This window comes from Rattus rattus, chromosome 6 (assembly GCF_011064425.1).
Source record: "Rattus rattus isolate New Zealand chromosome 6, Rrattus_CSIRO_v1, whole genome shotgun sequence".
Classification (NCBI taxonomy): domain Eukaryota; kingdom Metazoa; phylum Chordata; class Mammalia; order Rodentia; family Muridae; genus Rattus; species Rattus rattus.
In genome coordinates, this window is record NC_046159.1 from 93,163,340 (window position 1) to 93,181,547 (window position 18,208).

Genomic DNA, 18,208 nt, shown 5'->3' on the forward strand with positions numbered 1-18,208 from the left:
AGACGGCGACATTCGGGGCTCCCGCCGCGCGGGTAGGGGCGTGGGGAGGCGCGACGCGAACGCGAGTGGGCAGGGCTCGTCCTTGCCTGGCCCTGCTGGGGGGCGACCGACTAACGCCTGGCCTTGCTGCTGAGGGACTGCATGAACGATGTTGGGAACTCCCTTAGCCCCGCGGCTGACATTTCCCCGAGAGCCGGGAGTCTCCCACAGCCTCGGGCTGCCAATGTCCTCGCCTGGCTTTGTGCTAAGTTCGATGGAAGAGTCCAGCTGTGCTCCCTTCTCTCACTTCATTGTACAACCTTCCCCTCCCCCCGCACGCACCAGATGTATGCTGCAGGGCTACTTTTTGAAAATGGGAGAAATTGAGAAAGCACGGGCTTTCGGAAAACTTGGTGAACGTCTTGTGAGTTCTACGTTTTAAAGGATCAAAATTTTAAAAAAATTACGGACTGTTTTGGCCAACTTCTGAGCTTCTGAGAACGGCGACAGGTGCTAACGAAATCAACTGTCATTTATTCAGTGATTATTCCCCAAATCTCTAGGGGTTGGTTGTGGAAGAGATGATAGAAGTAGATGATCGAAATAAAATACCCACGAGAAATGTGGGTTTACGCTGAAGGACTGACAGTTTCTTTTTAGTGGGTCATGTTTCCCGTGAACAAAAGCTTTGGTGAGTCAGAAAAGACGTTTGTTGCCTAAGAAATTCGAGTGTATTCTGGTCACAATTCAAAGAAACTTCCTTTGTTTATTAACATAGGATTTGTAGAATCCAAATTCATCTGAAGTAAAAATTTGTCTTTGATATTTCAAATACCGTACAACAATGATACAACACCATTTCAATTTCAGGAAAGTCGTTATCATTTTAATTTTATGGGTTTTTAATGGCACATAAAACATTTGAAAAATACTAATGCTGTCACAGTTGAATGTAGTTTATATTTTTGGCGATTTCAAAATTTACTATTTTCACTAATGAACATTAGCAGTGAATTCATATTTAGAAATAAAAGTCTCATAATTTTACTTGCAAGTATTTGGAAATATTTTGGTTATATTTAATTTCCTGTTCTTGTTCTTTTAAGTTGGAAATGGGTTGGATTCTGGTCTTAAACGAAAAGAATCCTGCTTTTTCTCTTTGGAGAGGTGTATTAGGGAATGAAATGCTTAAAGTCCCAGAAACACTTAGAAAAATTGCATCCTAAATTTTTATTTTGATGGGTCTTGAATATATTTCTTTAAAAAAAAAAAGAATGAAAGAAAAAAAACCAGACTCTTCAATTGCACTGTTTCATCTATTGAAGACCTAAAGTAAATCTGCTAATTTACCGCTTCGTATGAATGGAAACAAAGAAATGCAGTTCAAATTTCTGTTGCTTAGGATTTAGGAGCATCTTGGAACAGACATTCTAGGTGTTGCTCTGAATGTTGAGGTTGTAACATAAGGTTTATATTTACATTAAAGTCCTATTGATAATCTCATTAATTATGAGGTGAGCTAGTTGTATAGAATTTGGGTAGAAACTTGGGTGTGTAGAATTTAAAAATTCCAGTTTTGCCAGAATATGTGATTTGTCCTGTAGTTGATATTTGCTATTTTGTACTTGCCACATATATTTCCTAAAATCTCATGAGGAATTGGTTGAAAATTCTGCGTTATGTTTTGATAGAAATGAGAGTATATTTAGACAGTCTAAATAGTGATAGAAAAAGCCACTTGTTGACTTGTGTAGTTAGATAGTTGTGTAGTTTTTGGTACTGGTTTTCTCTTGCATGGATACATGTGATTATTTTTGTGTTGGCTATGTAAAGGTTTTAGTCATATTTCCCAAATCATACCAAAATTCGTTTGCTTTACGGTGTCCTTTATTCTTTGAGGTCATATGCTTAAGAAGTTTAGATTTATTTCATCATTAGCCTTTAAATACTAGTGAAGAAAGTTGATTTGCTTTAAAAAAAAAAAAAACAAGGAAAAATTCTCTGCTGATACAATGATTTATGGGCTAATTAGAAATGGTTTATAGATTAGCTTTGAAGTCTTTATGTCAGTATAGATGGTGACTTTTTCTGTAAATTCCATAGTAGTTATAGTTTGGTAAAATCTTTACGTACGGTGGAGCATGGGTAGAAAGAACAATGCACTAAATTCAGAGAAATGTCCATCAGATTGTGTGTTTTATTTTAGAGATGCTGTTCCAGAATTCTCAGACACTCCCAGGGCTTTGTTCATGCTTTTATTATAGCATATATCAAATTGTTCACTTGTTTATGTGTCACACTGTATAAGTGCTGTGGGACAGATTTGATTGTATGCCTAACACCTAGGTTGGTAGCTTCCAGAGAATAGAGATTTTAATAACCAATGATTTAAGGAAATTGGAAAGATACATTGAGATATTTTGACAGAAATTTGGAACAGTGAGATATAGATAAAACTGCTTGCTATGAAACCCAAGTTTGATTCTAGGAACCCACAGTGGAAGAGAGAACTGACTCCCAAAAGCTGTCTTTTAACCTCTATATGTTCATGCATTGGCTCACATATTCTCTCTCAGTAATAAAGGAATTGGCAAAGCAGACAGACTAGGTCTTCCTCCCTCACTTGCCACGTAGCTCAGATTAGTCTTGAATTTACTGTGTAGCCCATACACACCTTAACTTTGAGGCAGTCCTACCTCACTTGGCCTTTGAGTGCTGGGATAGGCAACTATGCCTCAATTCTTTTTGTGATAGCAGGTTTTGATTTGTAGCTGTGGCTGACCTGGAATTTGAGGTCCTCTTGTTTTAGCCTCTTGAATGCTAGGTTTTTATAAAGGTGCACCACCATGTTCTGCTTTTCTTTTTTGAGGTAGGTCTTGCTGTGTTATTTAGAATGGTCTCAAACTATTAGTTTTTCATGATATTCCTACATTAGTCTCCTGAGTAGCTAAGATGATAGGCATGTGCCTATGTGCTTGGCTCGAAGCCAAAGGTGGCAGGTTTTTTAACTGAAAGATATCTTGTTGGGATTGATGAGTTCTTTACTGTAATAATTTCAGGTGTGTTTTGAAGCTAAAACTGAAGGAAGGAAGCAGTGACTGTAATTATAAGTCATTTATTGGGTTGTTCTTCATCATTCTCCTATGGTTCTGTGCAGCTCTGTAACTTGCTCTTCATTCTTTTTAATGGCAAGAGTAGAGAGGAATCTACTAGCATCTCAAATGTTATAGAAGTTAGAGCTGATATATTTTTTCTATTAAAATTTTTGTTTATTAGGCTGTCAAGATAGCTCAGTGGGCAAAAGTGCTTGCCACCAAGTCTGATGACCTGAGTTTGATTCACCCTGGACCTGCATGGTGGAGAGAACTGTTTGATTCTTGTAAGTTGTCCTGTGACTTCCAGACTACCTCCCCTAGCCACCCTCCCCTCCCACATAGTAAAAATTTAAAAACTATTTGCTTTCGTGTGCGAGTACACGAAATGTACAGGAGCCAGAATTGGGTTTCCAATCCCTTGGAGCTGGAGTTACAGGGATTTCTAAGATGCCTGCTGTTATCTGGGTGTTGATCAGAATACAGGCTCTCATGATTGCATAGCAAGCACTCATAACTGATGAGCCATCTCTTCAGCTCATGAAATTGATACATTTCTAAAATAGTCACATAGTTCTATACCTTGTGGATATACCTCTGACACAGAAGTATGGCAGAAACGAAGTAAGATAAGGAATTTCTGCACAATGAACTCTGGCACTGTATAATGAAGTTTTGGTCAGTGATACTAAGTATGAGCATAGTTATTATAAGGTTATTGCTTAATGACATTGTTGCTATATCAGTTTGTAAAAGGAGTGAAATTCTGATACATGCTATACAACTTGCATGAACTTTGAGGACCTTTTGATAAGTGACATAGCCAGAAACATCTTTGTGTTTATTTTTAAGATGTATTTATTTTTATTTTATATGTTTGAGTCTTTGCTTGTATGTATGCATATGTCTGGTGTTTCTGCCTGAAACCTGTGGAAGCCAGAAGACCTTTCTCAGATCCCCCTGGAACTGGAATTACAGCTGTTTTTGTGAGTTGCCATGAGGGTACTGAGAATGGAACTCAGATCTCTGGAAGATCAGTAAGCTCTCTTAACTGCTAAGCTATCTCTCCAGCTCATATTTTAACTTTATCTTTTTCTTAATTTTTAAGCATAAAAATATAACTACATCATTTTTCCTTTCCTCCTTCTGGTTCCTCCCATGTACTTCTCCATGTTCATGGTCACTTCCTTTTTTATTGTTATGTTTGTGTATGTTTTTACCTAAATCTATAAATATAATCTATTCAGTCCGTTTAGTGTTATTTGTATATACATGATTTCAGGGCTGATCACTTGTTAGTTGATACCCATTTAGGGTGCTCATCCCCGGGGAAGACATTTCTCCCACTCTCAGCAATCTTTAATTGCCTGTAATTCTTTGTTTAGGGATGGCCCCATAAGATTATCCTCTTTAATGTTAGTATGTTTCTTAGCGTTACACTTCTTTGGATCTTGTTTAAGCAGCTGTATTGTTGAGTTATCATGGGTGAAGAAGCTTCCTTGTCACTTCTAGAAGACAGAATCTCAGCAGATTTCTTCATCTTCTGGCTCTTAATTTTTTTTTTTTTCTGCCCCCTCTTCTGATAAGTTCCCTGAACTTTAAGTGTAGGATCTGTATTGTAGATGTATCAATTGGGGCTGAGCACCATAAGATCTCTTACTTGTTCTCTGCATTTTGACCTGGTGTGGTTTCCCAGAATGTTCTCCATCTGTTGCAAAGAATGATTTCCTTAATACCTGTTGAAAGCTGCACTTATCCTGCTTGGCCTTGTTGCAATATGTTATAGGACCTAAGTGGGCTACAAGGTTGAATGCATGCCTGGATGCATTTTATTTATTTTTTGAGACAGGATTTCACAGTATAAACTTTGCTGGCTTGGAATTTGCTATTTCAACCAGGCTGGTCTCAAAGTCTGGGTAATCTTAATGCTTCTGCCTCCTTATTATTGCTTAATGAGCTTTATTAGAGTTGATCACATGGGTATAAATGTGGGATTTACTGAGCATGGACAACTTAACCAGTGTCTAACAACTGAATGGCTCTGTATGGCTCTTGCTATCCTAAAACTAATTCTTTGACCAGGCTAACCTTGAACACAGAGATCCACCAGAGACCTTCCTGCCTCTGCTTCTGCTTGTGAAGTGCTGAGTTTAATGACATGTACCACCATGCCTGGCCTATTTTTATTTTTTGAGACAGGGTTTTGTGTAGCTCAGCTAGCTAGCCTTGAACTCCCAGTTCTTATGCCTCTTCTCCCAAGTGCTGGATTACTAGAGTTGTATCCCAGCTACTTTTTTTAATGTAGGAAAAAAAAATGACAAGGGCTGGAGAGAGGAGCTAGGTAATGGTTGAGAAAGGAGAATTTGGGCATTTGGATGTTGGGTTTTGGTTTTAAAGTTCTAATTTCTTCCCACTTCTTGTTTGTTTAGGGTAGCATAGGAAATCCAATCTAATACTGTTTGCTACCACTGTGCTACACCCCCCCCCCCAGCCTACAGGTTGTTTTATATGAGGTTTCTAAATTAAGAATATTAATATATTTTTTAAAAGAGTAGCAAAACATTGCTACCTCCTCAAGAAAAAAAATTATGTAAGGGAGATTGATATATCCTCTGCCAACCCTAAAAGACTTACCATGTAGCTTTTTACAGGAAAAATTGTTGCTCTTGTCAGCACTCACTGCCTTTGTAAAGAGGAATGGACCATATTCCAGCTTATAAATGTGGCTCATTAATCTTGCCCTGTTTCTCTGATGGTCTCCAGATGAAGTGATCATCCTTATATCTCATTTGTCTTTGTTTAAAAAAAAACCTCTGTGTGTGTGTGTGTGTGTGTGTGTGTGTGTGTGTGTGTGTATCTGTGTGTGTGTGTGTGTGTGTGTGTGTGTGTGTGTGTGTGTGTGTGTGTGTGTGTGTGTAAGTCAAAGAACAACTTAAGAGAGTTAGTACTTTCCATCTACCTTTATGTGGGTTTTGGCGATTGGACTCAGGCTGCCATTCGCTGCCAGGCGTGTGCGGCAGGAGCCTTACTGGCTGAGCCATCTTAGCATCCTGCCTCCCAGGTATCTTTTGAACATTTGTAGGATAACTTTCTGTAAGGAGAGTTTCCTTTTCAAGGCGATGCACACTCTGAGCCTTTAGTATTGTTATACTGCTTCCTAGAAAAGCGTTCAGTTTTTAGTTAACAATTCCAGTTTACCAAACTGGTTTATATACAATGCACAGGTTTGAAAGGTACAGCTTGAGGAGTTTGGCAAATGTATACACCTGCACTACTACCTCATTCACAGTGTAATACTGGCATCACATATCTCACCATTACCCCTCAACTACTGATCAGATTTCTCCTGCTCAGGAATTTACATGAATAGAAGAGAAAAGAAGTGTTCTTTTGTGTCTGGCTTCTCTCATCCAGCATGTTTTTGATGTATATCTATGTTGTAACTTATACTAGTTATTTCAAAGTAGCATTCTGTTATATGAATATTCTAGGGTTTTTTTTTTTCCTTCACTTGTCTATTGATGGATAAATGGAACTGTTTTTAGTTTTTGGTTATTAAGAAAGCTGTTACTGTTTGTGTGGATCCTTTATTTACATTTTAGTTTTTCTTGAATAGCTGCTTCCAAGTTGAATTGCTCTGTCATGTGGTAAATATTAATTTCACTTCATAAGAAGTTGCCAGACTTTCTCAAAGTGCTTGTGCCATGGTGGAAACTGCACAGGAGTTATAGCCTTCCCAATCCACACTGACTTTGGTATTGATAGTCTTCAAATGATGGTTATCTTAGGGCTGGGTTAGAGAGATACCTCAGCAGTTATGGGCACTGGCTGTTCTTTGAGAGGACCTATGTTCAATTCTCAGTACCTACATGGCAGCTAACTATCTTTAGTTTAGTCCCAGCAGAGCCAGTGCCCTCTCTGGTCTCTGCAGGCATTTCGCATGCATAGTACACATGCATACATGCAATTTTTCTGAGGTAACGCCTTTCTCTGTGGCATAGACTGGCCTATAACATACTATGTAGCCCAGGTGACCTTAAGTTTCATCCTCCTTAAGTATTTGATTTTGGTATACTATTTTCACTCTATAAATATCAGTCTGTTTCTTTTGCAACACCTAATTTTGTTTCACAAATTTTTCTTTTTCATTTGCTTTAAGATGTATTGCCCTTCCTTCTCCTTGTGTAATGGAGCTACATCTGTAGGTGGTTATACTATTGTTGAACTTAATTTTGCCATGACTACAATTTAAGAAATTTGTAAAGCTTCCATTTGGTGGAAATGTACAAAATAGCCATTGCTTATCTCCATCAGTCAGTCAATCATTCAGCCTGTCTTCTTACTTGTTTATAGGAAATATAGCTTCTATGCGATACCTAAGGAATGAAAAGATTGCCATGAGATAATAATAGCTCTCTTTCTGGAATATCTAACCACTTTAACATGTCAAGGTGCTATTTAGCCTGTGGTCCAAAACACCTCTTTCCCTATTCCAGTTGAATTAGAGTGCTCTTTAATTGGAGACATAGTTGCGCAGTTGTTTTTCACAATTCCAGTCCCTTCACTCTACCCTCTTCTAAAAAGTTGATCTTTATGGCAGAGTTTGGAAAGGGCTTCATATATGGGAGAACAGGTTCATATTGACAGAGACCTCAGACACACTCAAAAAGATGACAGACTATGCCAAGAAGTAAGGTTGGGTTCTGGGCCCTAACAGCTTTGCCAGCCAGTAGCAAAAGCCAGAAGACACCACTATACTCTCCACTGAGCAGGCCAAACAGGTCATCAGTATGCCTGGCAGCTGGCGATGATTGTCTGAGCCTCTGCCAGGGCAGGTGGACATGCTAGTCCAACAAACCTAGTATAGGCTGGCCCTAAAACAAAGGTGGATTAACTTCTTAGGTAGCTTCTGCAAAAAGGATCAAATCATTATTTAAATAGTGTTCTTCCTCCTGAAGGTAGACATCTGTAACAGGGTTTCAGCAAGTGAGTTTTACATGGTCATTTTCTATCACATAGTGAATTGTGTTAATTTATTTTATTAATTATTACAAGAATTTCCTTTACGTACTTACTAGACTGTTGATTAAAGCCAGAAAATTTTAGAAATCCTTGTGACTGAAAAGAAAAAATTGGAAGGGAGCATGGATAAGGAAACAAACTGACAATTCTGCAAATTGACCTAGTGACTTAAGTACCATAGAAACCAAACTTAGGCAAAATGTTTCAAGTTATCCTCAGCTAAACAAAAAAAAGTGTCAACAAAACAAAACATTTTATCTGTTTTATTTTTTTTTTTTTTTTTAAATTGTAAAGGCTGAGAAGGACTGGAAACAAAACACTGAGATAGTTGATGTTCTTTAAGGAGTGAGAGAGCTGCCATCAGTCATCACTGAAGTCTTCCTTCTAGTGTTTGATGTTATAGTCTGTAGTGAAGTTTAAGTGTATTTTGTTTGCAGACACGTGTCAACCATGTGCTTGTAAACAATAGAACTAATTATTACTTGTTGAACCTCTACTGTGCTTAGGAGACATGAAATCCCTAAGTGAACAACTTTACTCTTTATTGTGTTAGAAAACAACACAGAATGGTGCTGGGGATATAGTTGGATAATTAGTGTGTGTGTGTGTGTGTGTGTGTGTGTGTGTGTGTATGCATGCATGCCCTGGGTTTAATGCACAATACTGCAGACAAAACCCAAAACAAAATCACATTTTTCTTGTTTCTTAGAAAAATGCATTTTTAAATTTTTATATAATTTTATGTGCCTGTGTTGTGCAAGAGACTGCAGGGGTCAGAGGAAGCATTGGGTCCCTGGGACTAGAGGTACAGGTGATTGTGAGCTGCCATGTGGGTGCTGGGAACAGAATCCTGGTCGTCTGCAAAAGCAATCTCTCCTAAATGATTAGCCAGCTCTTCATCACTTATTTGTTTGTCTCTTTTTGAGCAGGGTCTTATTGTGAAACCTGGGTGGTTGGAATTCACTGTGTAGGTTACGTGGACTCAAACAGACTGATTTCCCTACCTCTATGCCTACAAAGTGCTGGGATAATAGACATTTTTTTTTCTTTTTCTTTTTTTCTTTTTTCTTTTTTCTTTTTTAAGGACAGGGTTTCTCTGTATAATAGCCCCAGAACTAACTTTGTAGGCCAGACTGATCTGGAACTCATAGAGATCCACCTGCCTCTGTCTCCTGAGTGCTAGGATAAAGACACCACATCCTGTCCTGCTATGTTTACCATTTTTAAAAAGGATTGTTTTAATTAAGTATATGTACATGTCTGTGTGGAGCATATATACATGCCTGATGGTGCCTGCAGAGACCAGAAACATCACATCCCGCTGGAGTTTGTGTTCCAGGCAGTTTGAGCCACCTCATATGTTGGTAACTGAGCTTGTATCTTTTGCAGGAGCATTAATTACTCTTAACAGTTGAGTCATCTGTCCAGCCTACGTATTTACTATTTCAAAGTGTATGGTTCAGTAATGTTACATATGTTCACATTGATATATAACAGATCTTTAGAACTTTTATCTTTTGTTCTGGGTTGAATTTCAAATCATTATAACTAGGTTCAAACACATTTATTAATCAAAATTAAGAACCATTAAATCAACACTTTTTTCCCAGCACAATTTTTCTTTTTCCTTCCTCCCTCCCTTCCTTCCTCCTCCCCACCCCCCTTCTTTTGGAGACAGTTCTAGCTGTGTAAATAAAACCAGGGTAGCCTGAAACTCATAGAGGTTTCTCTGCTTCCTTGAGTGCTGGGATTAAAGATATGCACCACCATGCTTGGAATACAAATAAGTTTCATTCTTTCTGTAGTATATAAAACAAAAACTGTGCTCCACTGTGTGGATTATAATGCATTAGTGATTGACTCTGAGCTGCCAATAATTCATCAATGTTCCTCATTAAGGAAAGAAATATAAAAGCACTTCCTCTTGGAGTTGTTTAACCTAGAGAGTGGTTATTCTACTTCTTACTTCCTGTGTCTTCCAGGCATCCTCTGTCTATTTTGTGAGTCTGAATCTGTACTTGCCTGAAGGGCTGCCTTGTGAATCTGTCCTTGTGTCTGTCTGTTGTATGACTGTGTGTGGTTTTCTTTCTTCTGTGTGGTTGTATGATCTGTGTGTATCTGTTGTATCATCAGTATAAGTCCTTAACAAAGGGCTCTGCTCTGTCTTTAGTGAAATGCACCAAAAGCATCACATGAGGAAGAAATAGGAAACTTTAAAGAAATCTTTAACAGAGTTTTACAAGGGATTAAGTCACTGGCTCCAACAGATCCCAGCTCATCTAGATAACAAACATTGTTTATCACCAAGTTGCTTTCAACCTTTTTGTAGATTTTAGAAAGCTGTTTTTAACTTCTGTATTTGCTGCTCTCAGGAAATGATATACATACATTATTCTGGGTCAGGGACATGGAGGAGTACACAACTTTTTTCAGCTATATATTAGTTTAGACTATAAAAGCTGTTTACATGGGAAATCCAAGACAAGTAAGATTGGTTGTTACATTGTTCTCTTAAAGGCAGGTAAACCGTTTGTATAAACAATATGCTGGCAATCTTAAGTCTTGAGTGACTTCAAGATGTATTATTAACTCTGGGTGTAAGTAAAAGTTTGCCTTTTAGTTCAGAAGAGAGATTTTCAGAATGTTGCATTGCTACACTACATGATTGACAAACATTTGGAAGGTATTTTCTATATCCTGCTGGCCACAGAAGTTTTCTTCTTGTAAGAAATTGTTGAGGTACTTGAAGCAGTGATAGTTGGTGAATGAAAGGTGAGGTGAATATGGTGTATTAGATAAAACTTCATAGCCCAATTTATTCAACTTTTTGAAGTATTGGTTGTATGATGTGTAGTCAGGTGCTGCTATGGAGAAAAAATGGCCCCTTTCTGTTGGCCATGCTGGCTGCAAGTGTACTTTTTGATGTATATCAATGATTTGCTGAGCATCTCAGTTGTCAGGATTTTTTTCCAGGATTCATAAAGCTGTAATGGATTGCACTGTAACCATAACCTTTTGCTGCATGTTTGCCTTTGGGCATTACTTTGGAGCTTTTTGGAGCTGGTCATCATGGTTGTTGTATGTAATCCCCTTTCACATTTCACAGTCAGGTGGAGAAAAGGAGCAGTGACTAAGAGAGGAGAGTAGATCAAAATAACGATCTTTTGACTTTTCATTAGCACATGAGCTACTTACAGAATATTTCCCATTTGTCTTAAATGTAGGATGACTTGAATGGTCCACATTGAGTTCTGTGTCAGCTTCTCATGTAGTTGTAAGAGGTGATTAGATAATTGTTCTCATTTGGCTTTTTCAGCTTCCCATAGTCAGTCATTTCATTCCTTCCAGGCTCCTCCATCTCCTATGCAAGACTTGTTGGACCTCCACTTCCTGGTTCACTCTTGAGCAGTTACTAGGTTAAATGTGTGTTGAGATTTCCAGCTGTCTTTGTTACTTTATGACCCATTTTGAACTTGAATAAGAAAATCTCTTGAGTATGCTTTTTGTCTTACATCATTTCAAGTAGTACAAAATAAATCCAAAACAGCAAGGAGTATGGCATAGGAAAAGACTTAAAACAAGAAATACACATTAAAATGATGCATAACACAATCACATTTATTTAATAATGTGTTCTAGGAACAAAGGACAAATTTCAACAATGTAAAAACTGAAATTACCTATGCATCAACCTATTTCTTTAGATACTTTGTATGACTAGAGATACACTGTATCTGTTCTGTGATTGGCTTGTGTTCATCTGTTGCCTCCATGTTCTCTTAAAAGCAGGTAAGCAGTACATAGTAGGTCTTAAATCATCTTCCCATTGCACCACCATTCCCACAGTGCAATGAGCCCTCTCACACATCATGAAAATGCCCCACAGATTTGCCTACAGGAAGTCTGATGGAGGCAATAGTTTAATTAAGGTCCCTTCATTGTCAGGTCATCAGCAAACCCTGTTACCCCCTGAGCCATCCTGCTAGTACTTGAACTAGTGTTTTATACAAATTAAAATTATTGGTTTAGTTCTAGAGTAATATACTTGCTTAGTGTACATGAAGCCTTGATTTAATCTTTAGCACCATTAAAAAAGAAAATAGTTAAGATGGTGTAGCTAGGTCTTATGGTTCATAGCTATAATTCAGCATTTTTTTTTTTCTTTTTTTTCGGAGCTGGGGACCGAACCCAGGGCCTTGCTCTTGCTAGGCGAGTGCTCTACCATTGAGCTAAATCCCCAACCCCATAATCCAGCATTTTTGAGACTGAGGCAGGACTTCAGTCATTTTGAGATTTAACCTGGGCTATGTAGTGAGATCCTATCTCAAGAAACAAAACCTTAAACGAGTACACAAATTTAAAAAGATAAATTGGCTAGTTTGAGCTTACTAGTATTTAGTACTTGGGTAATTTATCAGGTAAAGAAGTAAAAGTTGCACTATAGATATTCTAGAAAAGAAAAATTCAAATTATTTATTGGGTACTCTACCCAGCTTTTATCCATTAGGACAATTTGAAGGATGAAATGCTTTAGAAAGAGACATTCTATATGTAACGACACTAACTTTTAAATTCAGAGACTTAAAGTGTCTTGTCTTTTCTACCATCTATGATTCTTAGAAAACCTAATCTAAACTAATGTGTGTGTTGGAGGCTGGGCGTAGGGGGAGTTGTATGCCTTTTTTTGTTCATATAACTGAGTAGTTACTGAAACTGATTTTATTTGCTTGACAGTAGGGCCCAAGTGTTCTAAGACAGCTCAACCAGGATCCTAAGTGTCCCTGCCATTCATACTCACTCCTTGGTTTCTTGGAATTTGGCACATTTCTGTTTTCTTTGTTTCTTCCCTTCTCTTCTCCTTTTTCCTTCCTCCTTCCCACTTTACTTTTTCACTTTCCCTTTTCTTTCTGGCTTCTGCCTAGAGATAGTCTAGGATGGCCACTCTTTATTTCTTACCTTCCTTTTAGCAGAGCAACTTTAATGAAATACAGGTTACCCTCTCGGTTTAAATTACTAATAGACTTTCATAGTTTCTAAGTTCATTCTTTATACAGAGGCAGGCTCTGAGATTTTACAAATGTGCAAAAACCTCTTCTTGATAGTGAAGAATTTATTTACAGTGGGGGTGGAGCACAATGAAAATTGTGATTTTTTTTCTTTTTTTCTTTTTTAAGTATAACTATGACACTAGTGGGATTTGGTAATTGTGAAGGAGTCAGTTCTTCACCTTCTGGTGGATAGGAAGCTGAGGAAATAGGAGGGCTTCTGAAAGGAAGGCATTACTTTAAAGGCATGTCTCTATTGACCTCCTCCAGTCCCTCCCACCTCACAGTTTCTGGGATCTAAGTGATTATTTTTCTCTCTGGTCTCTAGCATGGTCTAAAATTAGTGTCTTCTCCTTTAGAGACTGCTCTGTAGTGGCATCTAACCTGGATACACAGTTACTCTTTCATTTCCCCTATCTCCTCTCCGTTTCTATGTGGCTGCCAGCTTGGTCCTTTCAGAATGTAAATCACCCCAACTTCCCTTTGACTCAACACTCTGGTTTCCTATTGCTTCTGAGATAATGGAAAGTCATAACATTTTATACAGCTAGACAAAAATGTCCTTGTAATCTCCTGAAGAGACAATATGGTTGTAATACTTGTATAAGGAAAGAACACTGATTTAGACTTCAGGTACAGAATGAAGTATGTGTTACCTGTCTGGTGAACTATAGCCAGTTCCCATATTTATTTGCATATAATTGCCTCATGAAGTCTGGAACTAAAGATAAGGCAGAGGCGTTTGCTTTGTATTTGCTGCATTTCTTTTTCCTCTTGCTCACAAAACCCCACATGTGAATAAAAGTGGCACAAGAAGTAAAGGCACCATCACAATATTTGAAGTGAGAACTGTGATCAGGTCTGTGTGTGTGTGTGTGTGTGAGTGTGTGTATGTGTGTGTATAGTGGTTTATTCTTTGTTTATTTTGTTTTTCAAGGCTGGGTTTCTCTGTGTAGTTTTGGTTGTCCTGGAACTTAATCTGTAGACCAGGCTGGCCTCAAACTCAGGGATCAGTCTGTCTCTGCCTCCCAAGTGCTGGAATCAAAGGTGTGTTCCACCACCACCCAGCCCTGATTTATCCTTACTGTCCTACTGTACATTCTCTACTCTTAATGTGTAAACGGAACCTTTTCACTTGTACCTTTTGCAACTAGAGGGGTCCCTTGTTATTTGAGAGAGAATGGTTGAAGTAGCCTCTTGGATACCAAAATCCTTGGATTCCTTATATAAAATGGCAAGGTAACTGACATAACCTGTGAACATCTTCTTTATGCTCTAAACTATTGGTATTATACTTAAAATAACTAATACGACAGACATGCTATGTAAATAGTTGCTGCACTATTTGTTGTACAGTACTTTAGGGAAAATGACCATAAGTTTGTATATATTCACCATAGAGGTGCCTGTCATAAGGCCTGATAATGTAGTGTGAGAGGGAGGTGTGAGGTAGGCAATATTCCAACTACTGTAAATTGATTGGGGATCTGTGGAATGGCTGGGACCACAGCAGTGTGTGCTTATCCTTAGTTATTATATTGAGTGATCATAGTACTTGGCGTGAAACAAATAACTGTTTTTAAAAATATATTATGTATTTTATTTGATTTTGTATATGTGGCTGTTTCGCCTACATGCTGTGTCTGCACCACTTGGGTGCCTGATGCCTATTGAGGCCAGAAAATGGTGTCAGATCCCCTAGAGATGGAGTTAAAAAGGTGGATGTGAACTGCTATGTGGGTGCTGGGAATTGGATCTGGATCCTCTGGGAGAGCAGCCAGTATTCTTAGTCACTGAGCCATCTCTCTAACCTCTATTATAGCTTTTTAATAATTAAAAACTTAATGTTTTTACTCTAAAAGTGTGAGCCTTGTGGAGTAAAAACTAGCTTGTGGTATAGTATACATAATTCCCATAATGAGATGGTATATCAATAAACCTGCTACTATTTAAGATTTATAGATAAAAGTATGTGTTTATAAATAAAAATATGCTTTAAAGGATAAAAGCTTTAAAAGCTGAGTGTGGTGGTATACTCCTTAAATCCCAGCACTCAGGAGGCAGAGGTAGATGGATCTAGGATTTCTGAGTTTGAGCCAGCCTGTTCTGTAGTGAGTTCCTGGACAGCCAGGGCAACACAGAGAAACTCTGTCTCGAAAAACAAAAACAAAAAACCAAACAACAAAAATAAAATCATTCAGTGGCACATTTTCAAGATTTAACTATACAGAATACATGAGCTTTTCTCTACAAATATCAACAGTAAAAGTGTTTTGTTGATATCAGTTTGCTTGGGATTAAAAGATCATATTCAAGCTGGTTAGATAAGTGATTATAATATGAAATCATTGCTTTTAGAATAATCATGGGCCAGACTGGGAAGAAATCTGAGAAGGGACCGGTTTGTTGGCGGAAGCGTGTAAAGTCAGAGTACATGAGACTGAGACAGCTCAAGAGGTTCAGAAGAGCTGACGAAGTAAAGGTAATTTCATAAAAATGCATATATAATTGAAACTAATTTCCTCCACCCCCAAGTTAAATAGATTTACTTTGAAATGGTACATTTTCAGTCAAGGTCATATTTACAGTAAAATCGATTAAGACTCTAAAGCCACCGTCTGTCCTAGTTAAAATTGCATCATGACTGTTTGGTGCTGTGCTGTGAGTCTCTAATGCCAGCACTTGGGAGGTAGAAGCAGAAGGACCAGAAGGAGTCAAGATTGGACTGATGAGAGGCTGGCTCATCAGTTAAAAGTACTTGCTGCTAAGCCTGATGACCTGGTTTTGATCCTTGGGACCTTCATAGTGGGAGGAGAGAACCAATCCCCACAAGTCCTCAGACCTCCCTAGAAGCGCTGCAGCATGTAATGCACAGGCACGTGAATCAACAGTGGAATAAAAAATAAAGAAGCTCGAGATCATCCTGGGATACACGGACCCTTTCTCAAAAAATGAAAAAGTATATATCATGCACATTAACGATAACACATATTTAAGTTAAGGATTATTCAGCCTGTTTGGAAATCAGTCTTTTCAGTATACCTTCGCACTGCTTATATAGACTCAACCTAAACACAAAGGCATTTGTTTTATGACTTTGTGTTTCTAAAGTCATTGTGATTTCGAAATACAAAGTGAGACACAGAGAAGATGAAAAATAGTCTCCTGTTCCCCTTTTACTTACAAGGAAGTAAGGAGCAATGTTTCTGTATTTATTATTAGAGTGTGGAGAATTCTAGTGTATTATCTGAAGTCTGTGTACATTTGAGGACATGGCCATTGTACTTTTGATGAATCATTATATTTTAACCTGTAAAGATGCTACATATTGTAACAATGAACAATTTCTCGTTTGTTTTTAAAAGACTATGTTTAGTTCCAATCGTCAGAAAATTTTGGAAAGAACTGAAACCTTAAATCAAGAATGGAAGCAGCGAAGAATACAGCCTGTGCACATCATGACTTCTGTGAGCTCATTACGCGGGACTAGGGAGGTTGGTTAACACAGTGTTGCAACAATTATCAACACATTTGCTTTCTACTTATTGGAATGTTTATTGCTTATTGTGAAGAATTCAGACTTCAAGATGTTTCTGTTTCATTGCTACTTGTTTCAGTGTATATCAATGGCAGCCTTACCACACTATTAATAATTCTCTTAACAGCTTGGTATGGTTTTAGAATATGTTGTGGCTATTTAGGCATACTAGACTTAAAAATAACTTTGAAATCAAATTTCTAAAATGTGCAGATTAGTATTATTTAGAGCAAGGCTTTCTAATTCACAGTTGCTTTCCTCCTTGTCTCCTTAATAAAAATTAGCCATGTTGTAAGAAATATTTCTTTTATATTTTTGATCTAAGAAAGCTTTTTAGTATGCATTTTGTTTAAAGACTGAGAATTTTAAAAAATTAAGTCTTCCAAGATTGGCGTTTTATACAATTACATTTTCTGAGTGAAGGAGATCTTAATCACCATCAGATAATTTCTTATTTTCAAAGAAAAGCAAAAAATAAAATACAATCCTGTTGTAAGGGAAGGGAGAAATGTTGTAATTATAATCTCAAACAAAAGTCCTATGGTAGAGTCTATTATTAAATATCAAAACATACTGTCAGCAAGATGGTAGGGAATGGCAGAGATCTAAACAGAAGAGAGCTACTTACTGGATTCTGGTTTGAACATTTCTGTTGAGCTTTGTTTTCTATAGAAAGACATGATAAAGGGTGTTGAGTGGAAACTGAAGGAAAAGCAAGTTATTTGGAATTAAGATTATACCATTATAGAGTATTTATGAATGCATAAAACATGGAGATCACTTATTTATTTTAAAGTAATTATTTCAGTGAGTATCTTAAAATATAACAGTATTATAATAAACAAGACATAATTTGCTGTCATATGAGGCTTGTGGAGGTTGTGTGACACACAGGCTTTAAAGGCTTCTGTCATGATTCAGTGGCATTTTCACGGATAACAACTATATACATGATCCCAATGGTTACTTTGGTGATGTTCATGGTGGTGTGGACTTTGTGAGAATACATGATTTGGAAAAGTTCTTTATAGTTTTTAGGTGACAAATCTTTAAAGTCTGATTTATAATTTTACAAATTTATAAATCATAAGTTTACATGCTTTATACTAATACCTTCCCCATTATCATGAAAGTCAAAGAGTAGAGATCGGAGGTAATAGCTTTTATTATTATTTGAAGGGTGAAAGGGGCACTTTTCTATGCCTGTGCCTATGAACATTCTAAGATGGATTTCAGGTAATTCTTTTGCAAGGTTTGTTTAATATTTATTTCTGAATGGGGTGTGGTAGCTCACATCTGAAGCAGGTGGATTTCTCTGATTTCAAATTCAGGGTTATATAGTGAGACCCCCATCTTTTAAAAAAATGCTTATTTTGTGTATACGAGTGTTTGTCTACATGCATGTGAATGGACTGTGTGCATGCCTTGTGTCTGTAGAGGTCAGAAGAAGGTATTGGATTTTCCGTAACTGGAATTATGGACAGTTATAAGCTACCTTGTAGGTGCTAAGAGCTGAACTCAGGTTCTCTGTA

At 37.6% G+C, this 18,208-nt stretch overlaps 1 protein-coding gene across 8 annotated transcripts in view; it reads left to right on the top strand.

The window, feature by feature from the left end:
* Ezh2 (enhancer of zeste 2 polycomb repressive complex 2 subunit) overlaps positions 1–18,208 on the top strand; it is a 62,644-nt gene that overhangs the window by 608 nt on the left and 43,828 nt on the right. For 3 of the 8 annotated variants that reach the window (XM_032906638.1, XM_032906644.1, XM_032906639.1), the window contains exons 2-4: positions 3,256–3,358; positions 15,497–15,620; positions 16,504–16,632. In XM_032906638.1, coding sequence (XP_032762529.1) covers positions 15,504–15,620; positions 16,504–16,632 — 246 coding nt within the window. In that variant the 5' untranslated portion in view covers positions 3,256–3,358; positions 15,497–15,503. The remainder of the gene's footprint in view (positions 1–3,255; positions 3,359–15,496; positions 15,621–16,503; positions 16,633–18,208) is intronic. The other 5 variants (XM_032906642.1, XM_032906643.1, XM_032906645.1 and 2 more) reach the window with 2 other exon arrangements.